Consider the following 14,154-nt stretch of genomic DNA (forward strand, 5'->3'; position numbering starts at 1 on the left):
ATAAATTTATGATAATAGGCTTGGGCTTTATTATAGACTGAATTGTGTCCTGTTTTCCCAATTACTATACTGAAGCCCAAACCCAATGTGACTGTATTTGTAGAAAGGGTCCCTAATTGACGTAACTGAGACTAACTGAGATCCCAGCAAGGCTGTGTTAGAAAAGAGACACCAGGAGTGTGCGAACACATAGAACAGGCCATGTGAAGACAAAGTGAGGAAGTAGCTATCTGTAAGCCAGGAAGGAAATCCTCATCAAAAAGCAATTCTGTCAGCACCTTAATCTAAATTTGAAAATAAATTTTTGTCTTTTAAGACACCCAGACTACAGCATTCTATTATAGCTGCCCAAGGAGATTAATACAGTTGTCCCCTCTTATCCATGGGGAATACATTCCAAGACTCTCCAGTGGATGCTCAAATCCGAAAATAGTACTGAAATCTACATTTGCAATGTTTTCCCTATACATTTATACCTGTTATACTTTAATTTGTAAATGAGGCACAGTAAGAGATTAATAACCATAACTGGTTACAACAATGACAATAATATATTGTAATAAAATTATGTCAATGTGATCTTGGTTTCTTTCTCTCTCAGAATATTTTATTTTTCCATTTAGTATTTTCAGACTCGGTTGTCTATGGATAAGGGGGGACAGGTTTCATTTACATTTGTAAGTCCAGGGAATACAAGCTACCAGATATTAAAAGGAACAAACCCTCATGGCCTCTGGAAGCACCAGGAATACACCTATCTTCCATTGTTTGCAGAACTCTTATATTACCCAGAGTGAGTTTGTTTCAGTATTCTCTTTATAATTGTATCAATCACCTCACTTTCCACAAAAATTTGACAGAAAAGTGTCCTTATTGTCCAAAGCCAAAACCCATTTCAAGACAGATTTTACATTTAAAAGACAAGAACAATAACCTGTAGAAAATAAATAAATCCAGTATTTCTAGAATTGGGGAATGTAAGGTTTTCTAAGTTTATAAAATATAAGGGCCTACAAAGGAAAAGATAAAACAGGTCTAATTAAACAAAGTTTAAACTCTGGTAATTCAAACATTAAAAAAAATTTCAAACACTTTAGATAGGCATATATAAAACTTAAACATGTTTAATATGTAATTTATAAAGAAGTAACAGAAGCATTATGAAAATCCCCACATCAAAGCAATCAATTTACAAAAGAAATAAATCAGATAAATTAATTAGATACCTTTTCTTTAAAGAAAATACTTTTGTAGGAAGTTGTCATTTTTTGAAGGACAAAATAGGATTTTTATTTCTTAAGTATTTTACTGGGACTTCCAGGGTCATTAATTCTTGATACCCAAAAGCATACATATGATGTATGTAAATAATCTTTAAAATATGAAATAAGTCAACCTCAAGACAATAAAATAAGGAGTGAAATGTAACTAATGATACCAGTTGAACAAGCAAATTTGGAAATGATACAAATGTATAGACATTTTATTGATGTTGAAACTTGGAGTTTGAAGCAGGACTTGTAAAGATCTTCTGGCTATAGTACCCGGACCATCTTAAATGCTACATAAATAAAAAATTTGTGGATCAAATGAATAAATACATTATATTCAAGTTTAAAGACTATGCCACAACAACAAAGATATGCCATTTCTTCAATGAAGCAATTCCTACACAAACAGTTAAGCTAAAAATAACTTATTTGAAGATAAAAGTCACACCGAATTTAAGATTTTAAGATACCTTCACTATCTTCAGGATTTTCTTCTTCATTGGAGGCTTCAATATCTTCATCTTCCTGAGCAGAAACAGTGGAAGCAACACTTTCACATTGAGATACATCACGTTCTTCACGAGGTTTTCGTGAAGCCTAAAGGAATAAACAATATTAAATTACTTATGATTTAAATAACTAAGAGAAAAAAAAAAATCAAACCTTCTCCCTTCTGAAAAAATACAAAACACTGACAGACACACATACTCAATGGTTATGTATGTGACAATCCTTCTGGTTAATGTGCAGGCGAAATATCTCCAGGCAACCTCTGACAGGCCTTTTGTGCAAATATGTCACTTTCGCAAAACTGATGAAAAGTTTAAATCTGTACCTTTCTTGGAACCACAAATTTCCATGTTCCTCTCCTACTCCAGGAAAAGTATCTTTCTAATTAACATTTATTTTCTAATAAACATAGCATATACATTAAAATGTGGAAGACACAGAAAATTGTATTTAAAAAATTCTCATAATTCCAACAGCTAGAAATTCTAAGTATACTAGTACAGCTCCTTTTGGTCCTTTAGATGCATGTAAATATACAGAAATCTTTATGTATACATGTAAACACAGCCTGGACAGCCCCATGGAGTTATACATCCTAATTTTTTTAACCTAAAATAGTTATGAACGGAACATATCTCTATGTTACAAACTCTTCAAAACTTTTTATCAAAAATTCCATAAAAATACTGTTATCAATGTTTATTTCTCCTATTTTAAGGCATTTAAGTAATTTTTGGTTTTGTGTATTATTAGTAATACTAGCTTTAAGAATTATTCAACTTCATAAGAAACAACAAATCACTGGTGTTACTACTGAATTCATTTTACTATTGATGAAGACAAATTCCTTTTTTGTTGTTCTTTAAATAGTGTGTTCTACTTTGCAAATTATGTGTTTTTATGTAAAATCACTCATTCTTCACATAACTTATTATGTGTGTACTTATTTAAATGCAAGATACTTGCTACTTACACTTTATTTATAGCCTTATGTTGCTAAATACAAGACCTAAGGTCTCCTGTGTTTGCAGGTCTTGGCACTGGAAGTTCTGTTCTATGCCCCTCATATATTTCACCTGTCAGCCTCTCCCAGCAAGACTCCTCATAGAGAGGGAAATATATTATTACTGCCCCATATGCTAAAAATTACCAACATACCTAGTCATTATTCTTAGTTAACATATGGCAATGCCATTTAGGTTTCAACCTACAGCATTAATTAAATCAAGAGAAACAATTATTTTCCAATATCAACCAGAGTATAGAACTAGGTGAAATTCTGAAGGCTAAAAAGCTATGTCTATGTCCCTGGAAAGAATGAAAGGAAACAATCCCAGAAAGACACTCCATGCTTCTTAAAAACCTATCAGAAGAAGCTGGGGTTGTGGTTCAGAGGTGGAGCACTTGCTTAATATATGCGAAGCACTGGGTTCGATCCTCAGCAACACATAAAAAATAAATAAATAAAAGTTATTATGTCCATCTACCAAAAAAAAAACCAAAAACAAAACAGAACAACAACAACAACAAAAACCTGTCAGACAATTCCATGAATGCTATCATAATATCGTCAGGCATTAGATAATAGCTAGTGTATGGATTTTTGTCCCTCCTTTGCCATTCTGCTTAGTCCTTTTACTAATAATTATAGAAGAAATATAACTTTTTACTACCACTGGGCAAAATTCCTCTCTTCACATCATTCAATAACCTGGTACATCTCCAAGCATTTTCTTCACTGAGATTGTCAAATTCCAAAACCTATGACATCTATGCATTCACCAATTTGATGAGTAAATTTGGCAAGATGCACAGGCAATTTATTTAACATCTATATATATATACTACTGAGGGTTGGCATTAACTTGTGGACTGTGTTTTAGAGACTTTTCTCTTTTTCTTTTTTCAGTGGTGCTAGGGATTGAACTCAAGGCCTCACACACCCTAGAAAACTGCTCCATCAGTGAGCTACATTCCCAGTCCTTGAGATCTTTTTGAAAAAGATAAAACACTCTAGATAAACAACTGGAGACTGCTGTCTCTATCATTTTAATTGTAATTATAATTATAATGATTAGAACTGGACAGATGTTTTAAGATGTTTATAATTTTATGTGTTTTAAAGATGTTTGTAATTTTTTTATGTGTTTTAAAGGTGTTTGTCATTTTGTGTGTCAGCTTGGCTAGGCCACTTTACCCAGAGAGTTGACCAAACATTACTCTGGATGTTTCTGTACAAGTGTAATGAGATTAACATTTAAATGAGTGGCCTAAAGTAAAGCAGATTAACCTCCATGGGGAAAGGTGGGGAGGAGGGTTCATCCAATCCACTGAAGGCCTCAGCAGAACAAAGACTAACCTTTCTGGGGTCAGGAGGAATTCTGAAGCAGAATGGACTCCAACTATACTTCTTTTCTGAGTCTAGCTGGCCAGCCTACCCCACAGAAGTTAAACCTCCACCATCACCTGAGCCAATTCCTCCTGTCTTACTCTTCCTTCCTCATCTCTCACTTTTTTCTTTCCTTACACTCTCTCTATATATACATATATTCACATCCTGCTGGTTCTTTTCCTTGGAGAATCCCAACTAATAAGTTTATCTTTTTGTTGTGGTTTCCTTTCATACTGGGGATTAAGCCCAGGGGTGTTCTACCACTAAGGAACATCCACGGCCCTTTTGTGAGATAGGGTCTCACTAAGTTGTCTAGGTAGTCTCAAACTTGAGACCTTCTTGCCTCAGCCTCGTGAGTTGCTGGTATTAAAACATTTATCTTTTAAAAACAACAGTTGGCTGCACATGGTACACATGCCTGTAATTCCAGTGATTCAAGAGGCTGAGGCAGGAGGATCACAGTTCTAGGCCAGTCACAACAAGTTAATGAGATCCTGTCTCAAATAGATAATAAAATGGGTTAGAAGAAACCTCAGTTCAATCTCTAATACTAAAAAAAAATACAAAAAAAACAACAGTATCTGATTCATTCTTGACTTGACTTTCTCCCAAAACATTTCAGGTGGTGTCTCCTAAAGTTAAGACTTCCTCTTGTCACTATTTTTTGTTGTGTTGTTTTCTGTTCTTTATGTTTTGGATCTTATAGGACATTTTAAACTACTACATTCTTATTTTCAACCTCAAAGTTCCTTTGTATATACTCCTTTGAATCAATATTACATATCAAGAGAATATACTTTCCTTTGTAGGGTCACAGCTTAGTAAGCTTAAATATTTGTGTTTTCATTATTCATTCTTCTCTTCTTAATGATACTCAAAACTTTTTTGGTCTAAGGACCCCAATACAGCCTTTCCTTCAGGAGAGTGATAGGAATTGATATTTACTAACTCATTAAAAATTACAACAAACCCATTACATGTCTACATAAATAACATTTTTTTTTTAAAAGCAAAAGTAACTATTTCCCAATATCCAGAAATAACTTAGAAAAAAGTGTCATTGTTTTATGTTTTTGGAAGCCTCCAGTGCCTGGCTTAATTTAAAAAATACACAATTCTCAAATGTGTGTCTACTGAAATTTAATCTTGGATACAATGTTATTTTGATTAGAGCATATGAAAAAATTCTAGCCTCACACAGATACGTAGCTGGAAGACAAAATGATACTTAAGTAAAAAAAACTTTTCAAATAAATGTGGATATTACCCTTTGATGCTGTACGAAATCTCAGACAGTCATTTCTTAAAGTTTAGTTGTGTATATTATTTTTTGATATTGTACCAAAATTCAGTAAGTAGTTGCTTAACAGTTTGGTGAAATCTGAAAACACTTTAAGAAACTTTTTGTACTCTGTTAAAACGTATTAATTTGTCTTGCACTTTGGTATATTAAAAACATTTTTATGAATCGTTTAGCAGTAAATAATATCCATTGTAACACCACAAACCCGTCGTTTGAAAACTACTGAGGAGTTGGAGATATAGCTCAGTAAAAGAGCACTAGCCTAGCATGCATAAGACCCTGAGTTCCACCCCTAGTACCCAAAAAAGAAAAGGGGGGGGAAAAAATGAGAGAGAAAGAGAGAAAATACTGAGTTAACGTAAATTTTTCATAGATTTAGATATACTTCATTCACCAAATTTTCTATTACCATTGATCTCATCAATGGTAATGAGACGGTGGTGCACACCTGTAATTTCAGTGGCTTGAGAGGCAGAGGCAGGAGGATCTCAAGTTCAAAGTCAGACTAGGCAACTTAGCAAGACCCTGTTTCAAAATAAAATTAAAAAAAAAAAAAAAGCTTGGGATTTGGTTCAATAGTAGAACATCTCTGGTACAACAAAAGTGTAACCAGAACATATTAAATTCATGGTAGCATAGTTTGGATATGGAATGCCCCCCAAATCTCCATGTGTTAAAAGGCTTTGCCCCAGCTCATGGTACTATTTGGAGATGGTAGAACCTTTAAGTGGTGTGCCCTAGTAAAAGAGCTCAGGTCACTAAGTATGTGCCCTCGAAGGAGATATCAGGACTAGGGGCCCTTCCTTCCTGTCTCTTTTCTCATTTAGGCCATCAGGTAAACAGGTGAATGGGCTTCCCCAACCGCTGCTCGTGCCATGATGTGCTAACTTACCACAGGCCCCAAAACAACAAGGCCAAGCAACCATAAACTGAAATCTCAAAAACTGTGAGCCAAAATAAATCTTTTTTTGTTTTGATCACCTCAGGTATTTTTGTATACTTAAGGAAAACCCATACACATGGTAAGGAATACACATTTTCCAAAATTCTCCTTTTTACTTGCAAGCATGAAATTTAAAATTTGCAACAAATACTACTTATTGTTTTCTCTGAAAGACAGGCTCATTTATTGTCAAAAAAAAAACAAAACTGCCAAATATAAAAATTTGAAAAATTATAGTTTGTCATGCTTTCAAGTAAAAACAATATTCTATGAAAACAGGAGTATAGTTCAGCCTGGAACTCAAACAGCTGCAAAAGTACTTTTCCATGATAGAATAATCAGTTTGGTAGAAAAGAAGAGCTATGTGTGTACTTCCCATTTCATTAAACAGAGTTGTAAAATACGTGTACTTAAGTTCAAGATTCAAATTAATTTTTATTCTTCATCAAGGACATTCTTCAGTGAAACTGGCTATTTCATTTTATTTTATCTTATTATCTATGGTGCTGCAGATCAAACCCAAAGCCCTGCAAATGCTAGGCCAAGTGCTCTACCACTGAGTTAAACCTCCACTTCTGAACCAGGTACTATTTTTAAAAAGCTGCAAATGCTTGAAGATGAAGAACACATTGAGTACTAGCACGTTAGGTACCCTGCTACAATTGGTCCTAAGCCACCAGCAGTTTTACCCATCAATCCAAATATCAATATAGCAGAAAAAAGCAAATAACATCTTAATATTTTTATGAAAATAGTTTTCACTTTGAAGACCTCGCCAAAACTCTAAGAACTTTAAGAACAATTATACTAAAACTTCCTTGTAAGAAAAATTTCAATAATTTAAAAATAATTTATTTTATTTATAATAAATTTTCAATAATTTGAGTATAATTCCTGTTTGTTTATTCCATGTAATCTTCCTCTCCGAAAAATTTTTTTAAATATACCAAACTGACTCATTCCATAAGATAAAACTCCACCAAAGTTTTCAATTAAACCTCCAGTCTACAGTATATTCAAAAGTACTGAATTCCCATTACTACAAATAGAAACTTTTTGGGGTAGTAAAAAAGAAAATACCAAGAAATTAGAATACCTCTTATAGGTAAATGCATAAACACAAATAAATACAAGATACAAAAAAGTTTCTCCAAAATCAAACTCTGAAGCTTGAAAACATTTGAAGGAAAAAAAAAAAGGTGAGTAAAAACTTCTCCACCTCTGATATACTCACTTTCTGTTTATGCTGTTGCAAGAGGTTGTCAAGATTGTGTCGCCTTTTATAGTTAAAATAGAAGTTTTTACACTGAGCTTCACTCTTAGTTCCCACCATTTTGGCAATTGCTGCCCAGTTACGACCATGTTCTACTAGGCCTGTATTTTAAAAGCAGATGAATTGAACAGTGACTGGATTAAGAAAGCAAAAGAAATAATGAATTAACTAAATCAATATATTTACAATAATTAACGCTATAGATATGTTTTCAATTACTTATTGATATACTTCAATATTTATTGACTGAAAACTCATTTATAGCTCTGTATTTTTTCCCAGAATTTAAAATATGCTCATTAATGGAGGGCTAAAACTTATCCATGCTACATATCTTCTACAGGGGTAGGGCAATGTTAGACCTATAGTTATAATTCAAATACTTACAAACTGAGCAATTAGGTACTTCTAGATCCTGGAGACAGTATATCAATAATAAGGTAATCAAATATAAAAGATTAACACAGTCTCATTTATACCAAACTGATAATCAGCATTTATGTCAGTCAGTTCACAATCAACCAAAAAATTAACCAGTTTTGACAAGTCCTGCTTTAACATAATGCATCACAGAACTTATGCAATTTAATACTTCTCTAATCAAACAACATATACATACAAACACATATATGCATGGAAAAATATAAGTATATAAATGCATACATACATATGAAGAGAACAATATAAGGATATACTTTAGATACAGGTATACACTAACAGGAATTCTCAGTACAAATTTAACAATTTATAGACAAACATCAGTTTTTCGAGTTTAACACAAATAGTTCCTTTAATAGTAAAACTGAAAAACCACTACCAAATCTTCCCTGATACATGAATAGTCTTTAAGAGAGTAGAGACTAGAGAGTCAGATATATCTGCCTGAAAAAGATCATTCCATGATACAGCTAATACCTACTTATTCAAATATGACATTTGATGATGACATGAGAATAAATGTGAATCTTTCCAAAAATGCAATACAAATTTAACATTTGCCAATTATGGCAAATAAAGTTCAAATAAAAATACTTTGAAAATAAAACACTGTAAACTATTTGATTTATGTTTAATTTTGCTTATATTTGGCTCTAAGATACATTATTCACTATTTGATAAATAGTAAATAAATCTGAAATTTGTCACCAAAAGGTCAAGTTACATATAACAATTTCGCTTTGGAACTACAAGGTACATATTTAAAAAACAACAGAATTACTCTTTCTTAAAACTACCAATATTTACCTTAATAGAATTTAGTTCCACTTTAAATTATACTACATTAAGAAGCAACAAGAGAAAACCACAAGGTCCATAAAGTTCCAGAGTTAGATGAAGATGACACAGCGATGAAAGTAACAGAGAAGAACTCAGAATTTTAGTCTTCCTGGCTATAAACATAAACTTCATGTTCTTTCCTCTGAATCACAGTACAATTTCTTTACTGGTTTATTTATTTTATTTCTGTGGTACTGGGGATTGAATCCACGGGCATTCTATCACTGAGTTACATCCCAGTCTGTTTTATTTTCAGTCAGTGTCTCCCTAATTTGTTCAGGATGGCCTTGAACTTTCAATCCTCCTGACTCAATCTCCCAAGTAGCTGGGATTACAAGTGTAGGCCACTGTTCCCAGCTCTTAGTGGTTTATAATCGAAAGACTTAAACCAAATGCAAACTGAAAAAGTAGGTGCCATTCTACTGAATGCAACTCTTAAACAACAAAAATATGGACTTTATGTAAAAATTTGTTCCAAAATAATTTCAACAGCAATTATTTGGGAAAAGCTACTTAATCTATGAATATATTCAAAGTAACACTATAGTATCTTAATGGTACTACAATATCAAAAAGAACTCTTGAATTTGCTTAGAAACTCTACCTTCTTGGAAGAACCTTTTCATTTTCTAAATTACAAAAACATTTCTATCATACTCATTACTAATCACCCTTTAAAACAAAAACAAACAAAAAACCCTGAGAGGACTAAACTACTATAATTTACCTTTTTTAGCAACTTCCATTTCTTCTTCTGTCCATCGAGAGGTCTCCACAGGCTCTGTGGAAACTAAAAGGAGAAAACCCAGTTAAGCAGAGAAAAAAAAAAAAAGAAAAAAATCCTCCATTCAAACAGTGTAATCTGTAAACTATCTGATATAAAGTCTGTTTAAAGCATTTGGTAAAAAAAAAAAAAAAAAAAAAAAAAAAAAAAAACCTATGGAAATTAGATGGTATCAGCCTCTTCTCTACCAACTAGATGGAAAAATTTTACTTTTCTCAGTGTCATGCTCTTTCTCAATGTTCTCAAGAAGTTCCATCCATATTTGAATACCTTTAGCTTAGTTTTAAGGAAGTCTCACCTTGCCCAGTGCCTTCCAACTTAAAAGACCACCCTTCTTTTCTTGCATTGTCAAAGGACGAAAAAACCCTGTTTCTTTTTGTCTGGGAAGAGTCCCTCTCCTATGTGAACCCTCATCTTGACTTAACTCACCTTGTTCATTTCCATTTCTGGTATCCAGTAGGCACAAATGGATCATGCACTGAACACTTGCTCTTTTACTTCAGAAAGAAAACTGAAAATATCAAGCCTGAAATAAACTCTTGCTACATTCTCTTTCTTAATTAACAGTAACACAATAATCTGAATTATTAATAAGCTTCTCAGGCTGACTTTTGAATCCTCCTTGTCACTTTCTACTCACATTCAATGACTTATGTGAACTATAATCTCCTGGATCCATCCCTTCACATATACAACATCTGACCTCCACCTACCACCACCTCTAGATCTATCTTGCTGAAGAACAAATCTAATCAGAGCACTCCTCTAAGTAAAAACCTTTGTAAGAAAAACAAGATATAGAGTTTACACAAAGCCCATAATGATCTGCCCCACTGCCTATCTTCGTTTTTGTTGTTGCTGTTGTTTCTGGTATTGGGGATTGAACTTAAGGGCAGGAGCTTTACCAATAAGCTACACTCCTAGCCCTTTTAAAAAATTTTTAACTTTGTGAGGGTATCACTAAGTTGCTTAGAACCTCAAACTTGCAATCCTCCTGCCTCAGCCTCCTGAATTGCAGGGATTATAGGTGTATATCACTGTGCCTGGCCCTGCCTGTCTTTTATTCTCCTGTATACTTAGTCCCCTGCTCCCATCATTTTTGTCTTTCCTAGATCTTGCACTATCTTTCATGCTTCATATTATGGTAAAACTGGTACCATGAACCACTAATGGTGGTACTTATCATTAAAATGTAATCCTTTTATAAAATAATAAGAGAGTACTTTGTAAGAGAGAGAGAAATATGCTTGGATTCTTAGGTCCAGTATACATTTGCCTAAGAATTTATTCCTATGGAAAATAGTTCAACAGAAAGATAATGCTATGTGAACAAAGATTTTTTTCCATCATAGTGCTGTCATATATACAGGTGAAAATTCAGTAATAAGGAAATGATTAAATAAGTCATATCTCAAGAAAAAAATGCCAACATTTCACGAATTAAAAATGGAGATTAATAAGAAATTAGAAAATATTTATGATATATACCAAGTAAAAATATCAGAAAAAAAATGGTATGCACACTAGGCTTATAACTAAGTAAAAAAGAGAAACAGCTATATTCCAGTAGCAAGACTGGGGTTCATGTTCATTTTCAAAAATATTGACATTAAAGTTCAAAAAATTTAAAGATCAGACTTCAGAGCATTTCTAGATTATCAACATTTGATAACCCTAATACTGAAAGAGAATTCCAAACAAATCATGGCCTATTCATGCCAATCCCTCCCACTCACTGGGTTCTGGTGGTGGTGGCAGAGGTGGTGGGGGCTCTTCAGTGGCTGCTGCAGCTGCAGCACTGGCAGCTGCAGCTTCATTTGTCATGGATCTGGTGATTCGGCCCTTCCTGCGGCCTTGACTGTTGGCAGTCTTTCGCCCCCTGGGTGTGGCCTGTTCTCTCTCCTCAGCTTCTTCTGTTGTAGCTTCCATCTTATCCTTTTCCTTGGTATTTTCTCTGGAAACAAAAGCAATGCAAACTTGTGAGTATCAAAGAAAGCTGCAGTTTGAACATCCTTTACAGAGAAATTGAATAGATCTACCCAATCTCTTATTTACTTTATAAAAATTTATGAAAAACTCTTTCATTTCCTAATTTTGAAGAGTTTTGACTGGTTAAAATAAAAATATTTCACAAGGTTTTTTTTTTTAAACATATTAATGGACTTAAAATTTAAACATATTTCAAATTAACTGATTCAAAACCAGAATATTCCATGAGGAAGTTAACAAATGGCAGTACAAGATCCCCTAGACTTGCAACCTAGAGGCAGCAGGCTACACCAAAAGGCAGGAGTCCTGGGTGTTTTGCATTTGCTCTAAGTTGTCTTATTTGTGAAATGAAGAAGCTGAAACAGATAGTAAGTACCTTCATGACTGATGTTTATTCTATAGTAGTAATCCATAATATTGTTTCATTAAACCAGACTTCGTGTTCTGAACCACCATCAAAACTGATTACGTGCACCAGGACAAGGTGCCTCAGATTCATACCAGGACTACATTGCATTGACTTCAAAAACACTACCTCACCTCCATGAGCCTCAGTTTCCTCATCTTTAAAATGAGGATAATGATAATATATTTCATAGAGCTGTTGCAAAGATTAAAGAATAATGCTGGAGAGAAGGGGTGGCAATCTAAGCTGGAAGGCTCTGAGTAAGGGGGGACTTTCTAGGTGTTGAAGCATGCAGACACAGCATGAAACTTTTGAGAACACTAAGAAAGACCAAGACACTGAGAAGTGCAGTATTTCAACTGTCCACACAGAGCCAAACTTGACCACTTCTCAATTTCCCACATGCTTTACTGATTCTTACTTCCAAGATTTTTCCTCTTTCTAAATAGTACTTGTATCTTGCCTTGCTTTCTCATACTAGAGCATAAAATATTTGGAACTAAGTACACATCTTAGGTATTTTTGCATTCTCCCTAAGACTTAGCTCACATAGATGATACAAGAACGCTTGTTAAAATAACTTAGAAGTGAGGTGTGGTAGTGCATACATGTAATTCCAGCTACTTGGGAGGCAGAAGGATTGTAAATTTGAGGATGGCCTCGACAACTTAGCAAGACCCTGTCTAAAAAATAAAAAGGGCTGGAGGTATAGTTCAGTGGTAGAGCACCCTGGGTTCAACCCCGAGTACTGCCAAAAATAAGCATGTACATACATATAGGTGTATATGTATGTATGTACGTATTTATGTACACACACATATACAAACAAACAATAACAACAACAGAGATAAGGAAAAAGTAAAACCAAGGTATGGCAGTCCCAAGGAAAGAAAGATAAAAGAAAAACCAGGTAAGGTACTTCCACTTGAGCAGAACCACTGATTATGTGGTAGGATAAATGTTTAACCTAAACTAAAGTGAAATACTTTTTTTCCTTTATAGGTATCTTCCTAAGGTATACAATTAGAAAGGCAAAAATATCTGACACTTTTCAAACTATGTCATGTGACTTAGGCAGCTTTACTCACCATAGAAGTAGGTAAAACTTTAAGTACTTCCAAGAGGACTATAGAAATAAAACAGATACTAAAAAAGAACAAACCATTTATACATCCAACAACCTGGATAAAGCTCAAAGAAATTTATGCTAAGTAACAGAAGTCACACAACACATTATATACTTGCTATAGTCTAGATTTTAAATGTCCTCCAAAGGTCCATGTGTTTAAAGGCTCGGTCTCTAGGGCAGTACTAAAGAGAGATAGGGGAGCCTTTAGAAGGCAGGGCCTAATGGGAGGTTTTTAGGTCATTGGGGGCTTGCCCTTGAAGGGAATTCTGGGACCCTGGCCTCTTCCTCTCTTTCTACTTCCTGATCATGAGATTAATGGTTTTGTTTCTTCATGTGCTCCCATGAAGATATGCTGTCTTTCCACAGACCCAACCAACTATGAACTGAAACCTCCAAAGATATATAAGTTGATTATCTCAGGAATTTGTTACGGTGACAGAAACTTGATTAACACAATACTATATGACTCCATTTCTGCATAATTCTAGAATAGGCAGAAGTGGTTGCCAGAGGCTAGGAATGGGGGCAAAGAAACCTACTACAAAGAAGCATACAGGAATAGGATGACTGGAAATGCTGTGCATCACAATTGTGGTAATACTTAAATAAGTATATACACTTGACTGAACACATCAATATATACATCTAAAATTGCTGAATTTTCATCTACATTATTGCTAAACCTAATAGTTCAGGGGAAAACAATCAAACCAGTGGCTGAGGTCCTTATGTCACTCTGTGTCTAAATATACACAAAAGCCTCAGTGACTGTCTCTGACTGGCAGCCGAGAGATTAATTTTCATTAAATTTTGCTTTCTTTTCCTGATTTTTTATAATGAACATGAATTACCTTTTATTGCCAGGAAAATGGCAAT

General features: G+C 34.1%; 1 protein-coding gene across 22 annotated transcripts in view; it reads right to left on the bottom strand.

The window, feature by feature from the left end:
- Window positions 1-14,154, bottom strand: part of NCOR1 (nuclear receptor corepressor 1) — a gene marked incomplete at its 3' end in the record, with an annotated part of 166,332 nt that overhangs the window by 63,586 nt on the left and 88,592 nt on the right. For all 22 annotated transcript variants that reach the window (XM_079131648.1, XM_079131637.1, XM_079131653.1 and 19 more), the window contains 4 exons: window positions 11,491-11,708; window positions 9,698-9,760; window positions 7,654-7,793; window positions 1,742-1,868 (listed from right to left, as the gene is read on the bottom strand). In XM_079131648.1, the coding sequence (XP_078987774.1) occupies window positions 1,742-1,868; window positions 7,654-7,793; window positions 9,698-9,760; window positions 11,491-11,708 (548 nt within the window). The remainder of the gene's footprint in view (window positions 1-1,741; window positions 1,869-7,653; window positions 7,794-9,697; window positions 9,761-11,490; window positions 11,709-14,154) is intronic.

This window comes from Sciurus vulgaris (genome assembly GCF_902686455.1).
Source record: "Sciurus vulgaris genome assembly, chromosome: 3".
Classification (NCBI taxonomy): domain Eukaryota; kingdom Metazoa; phylum Chordata; class Mammalia; order Rodentia; family Sciuridae; genus Sciurus; species Sciurus vulgaris.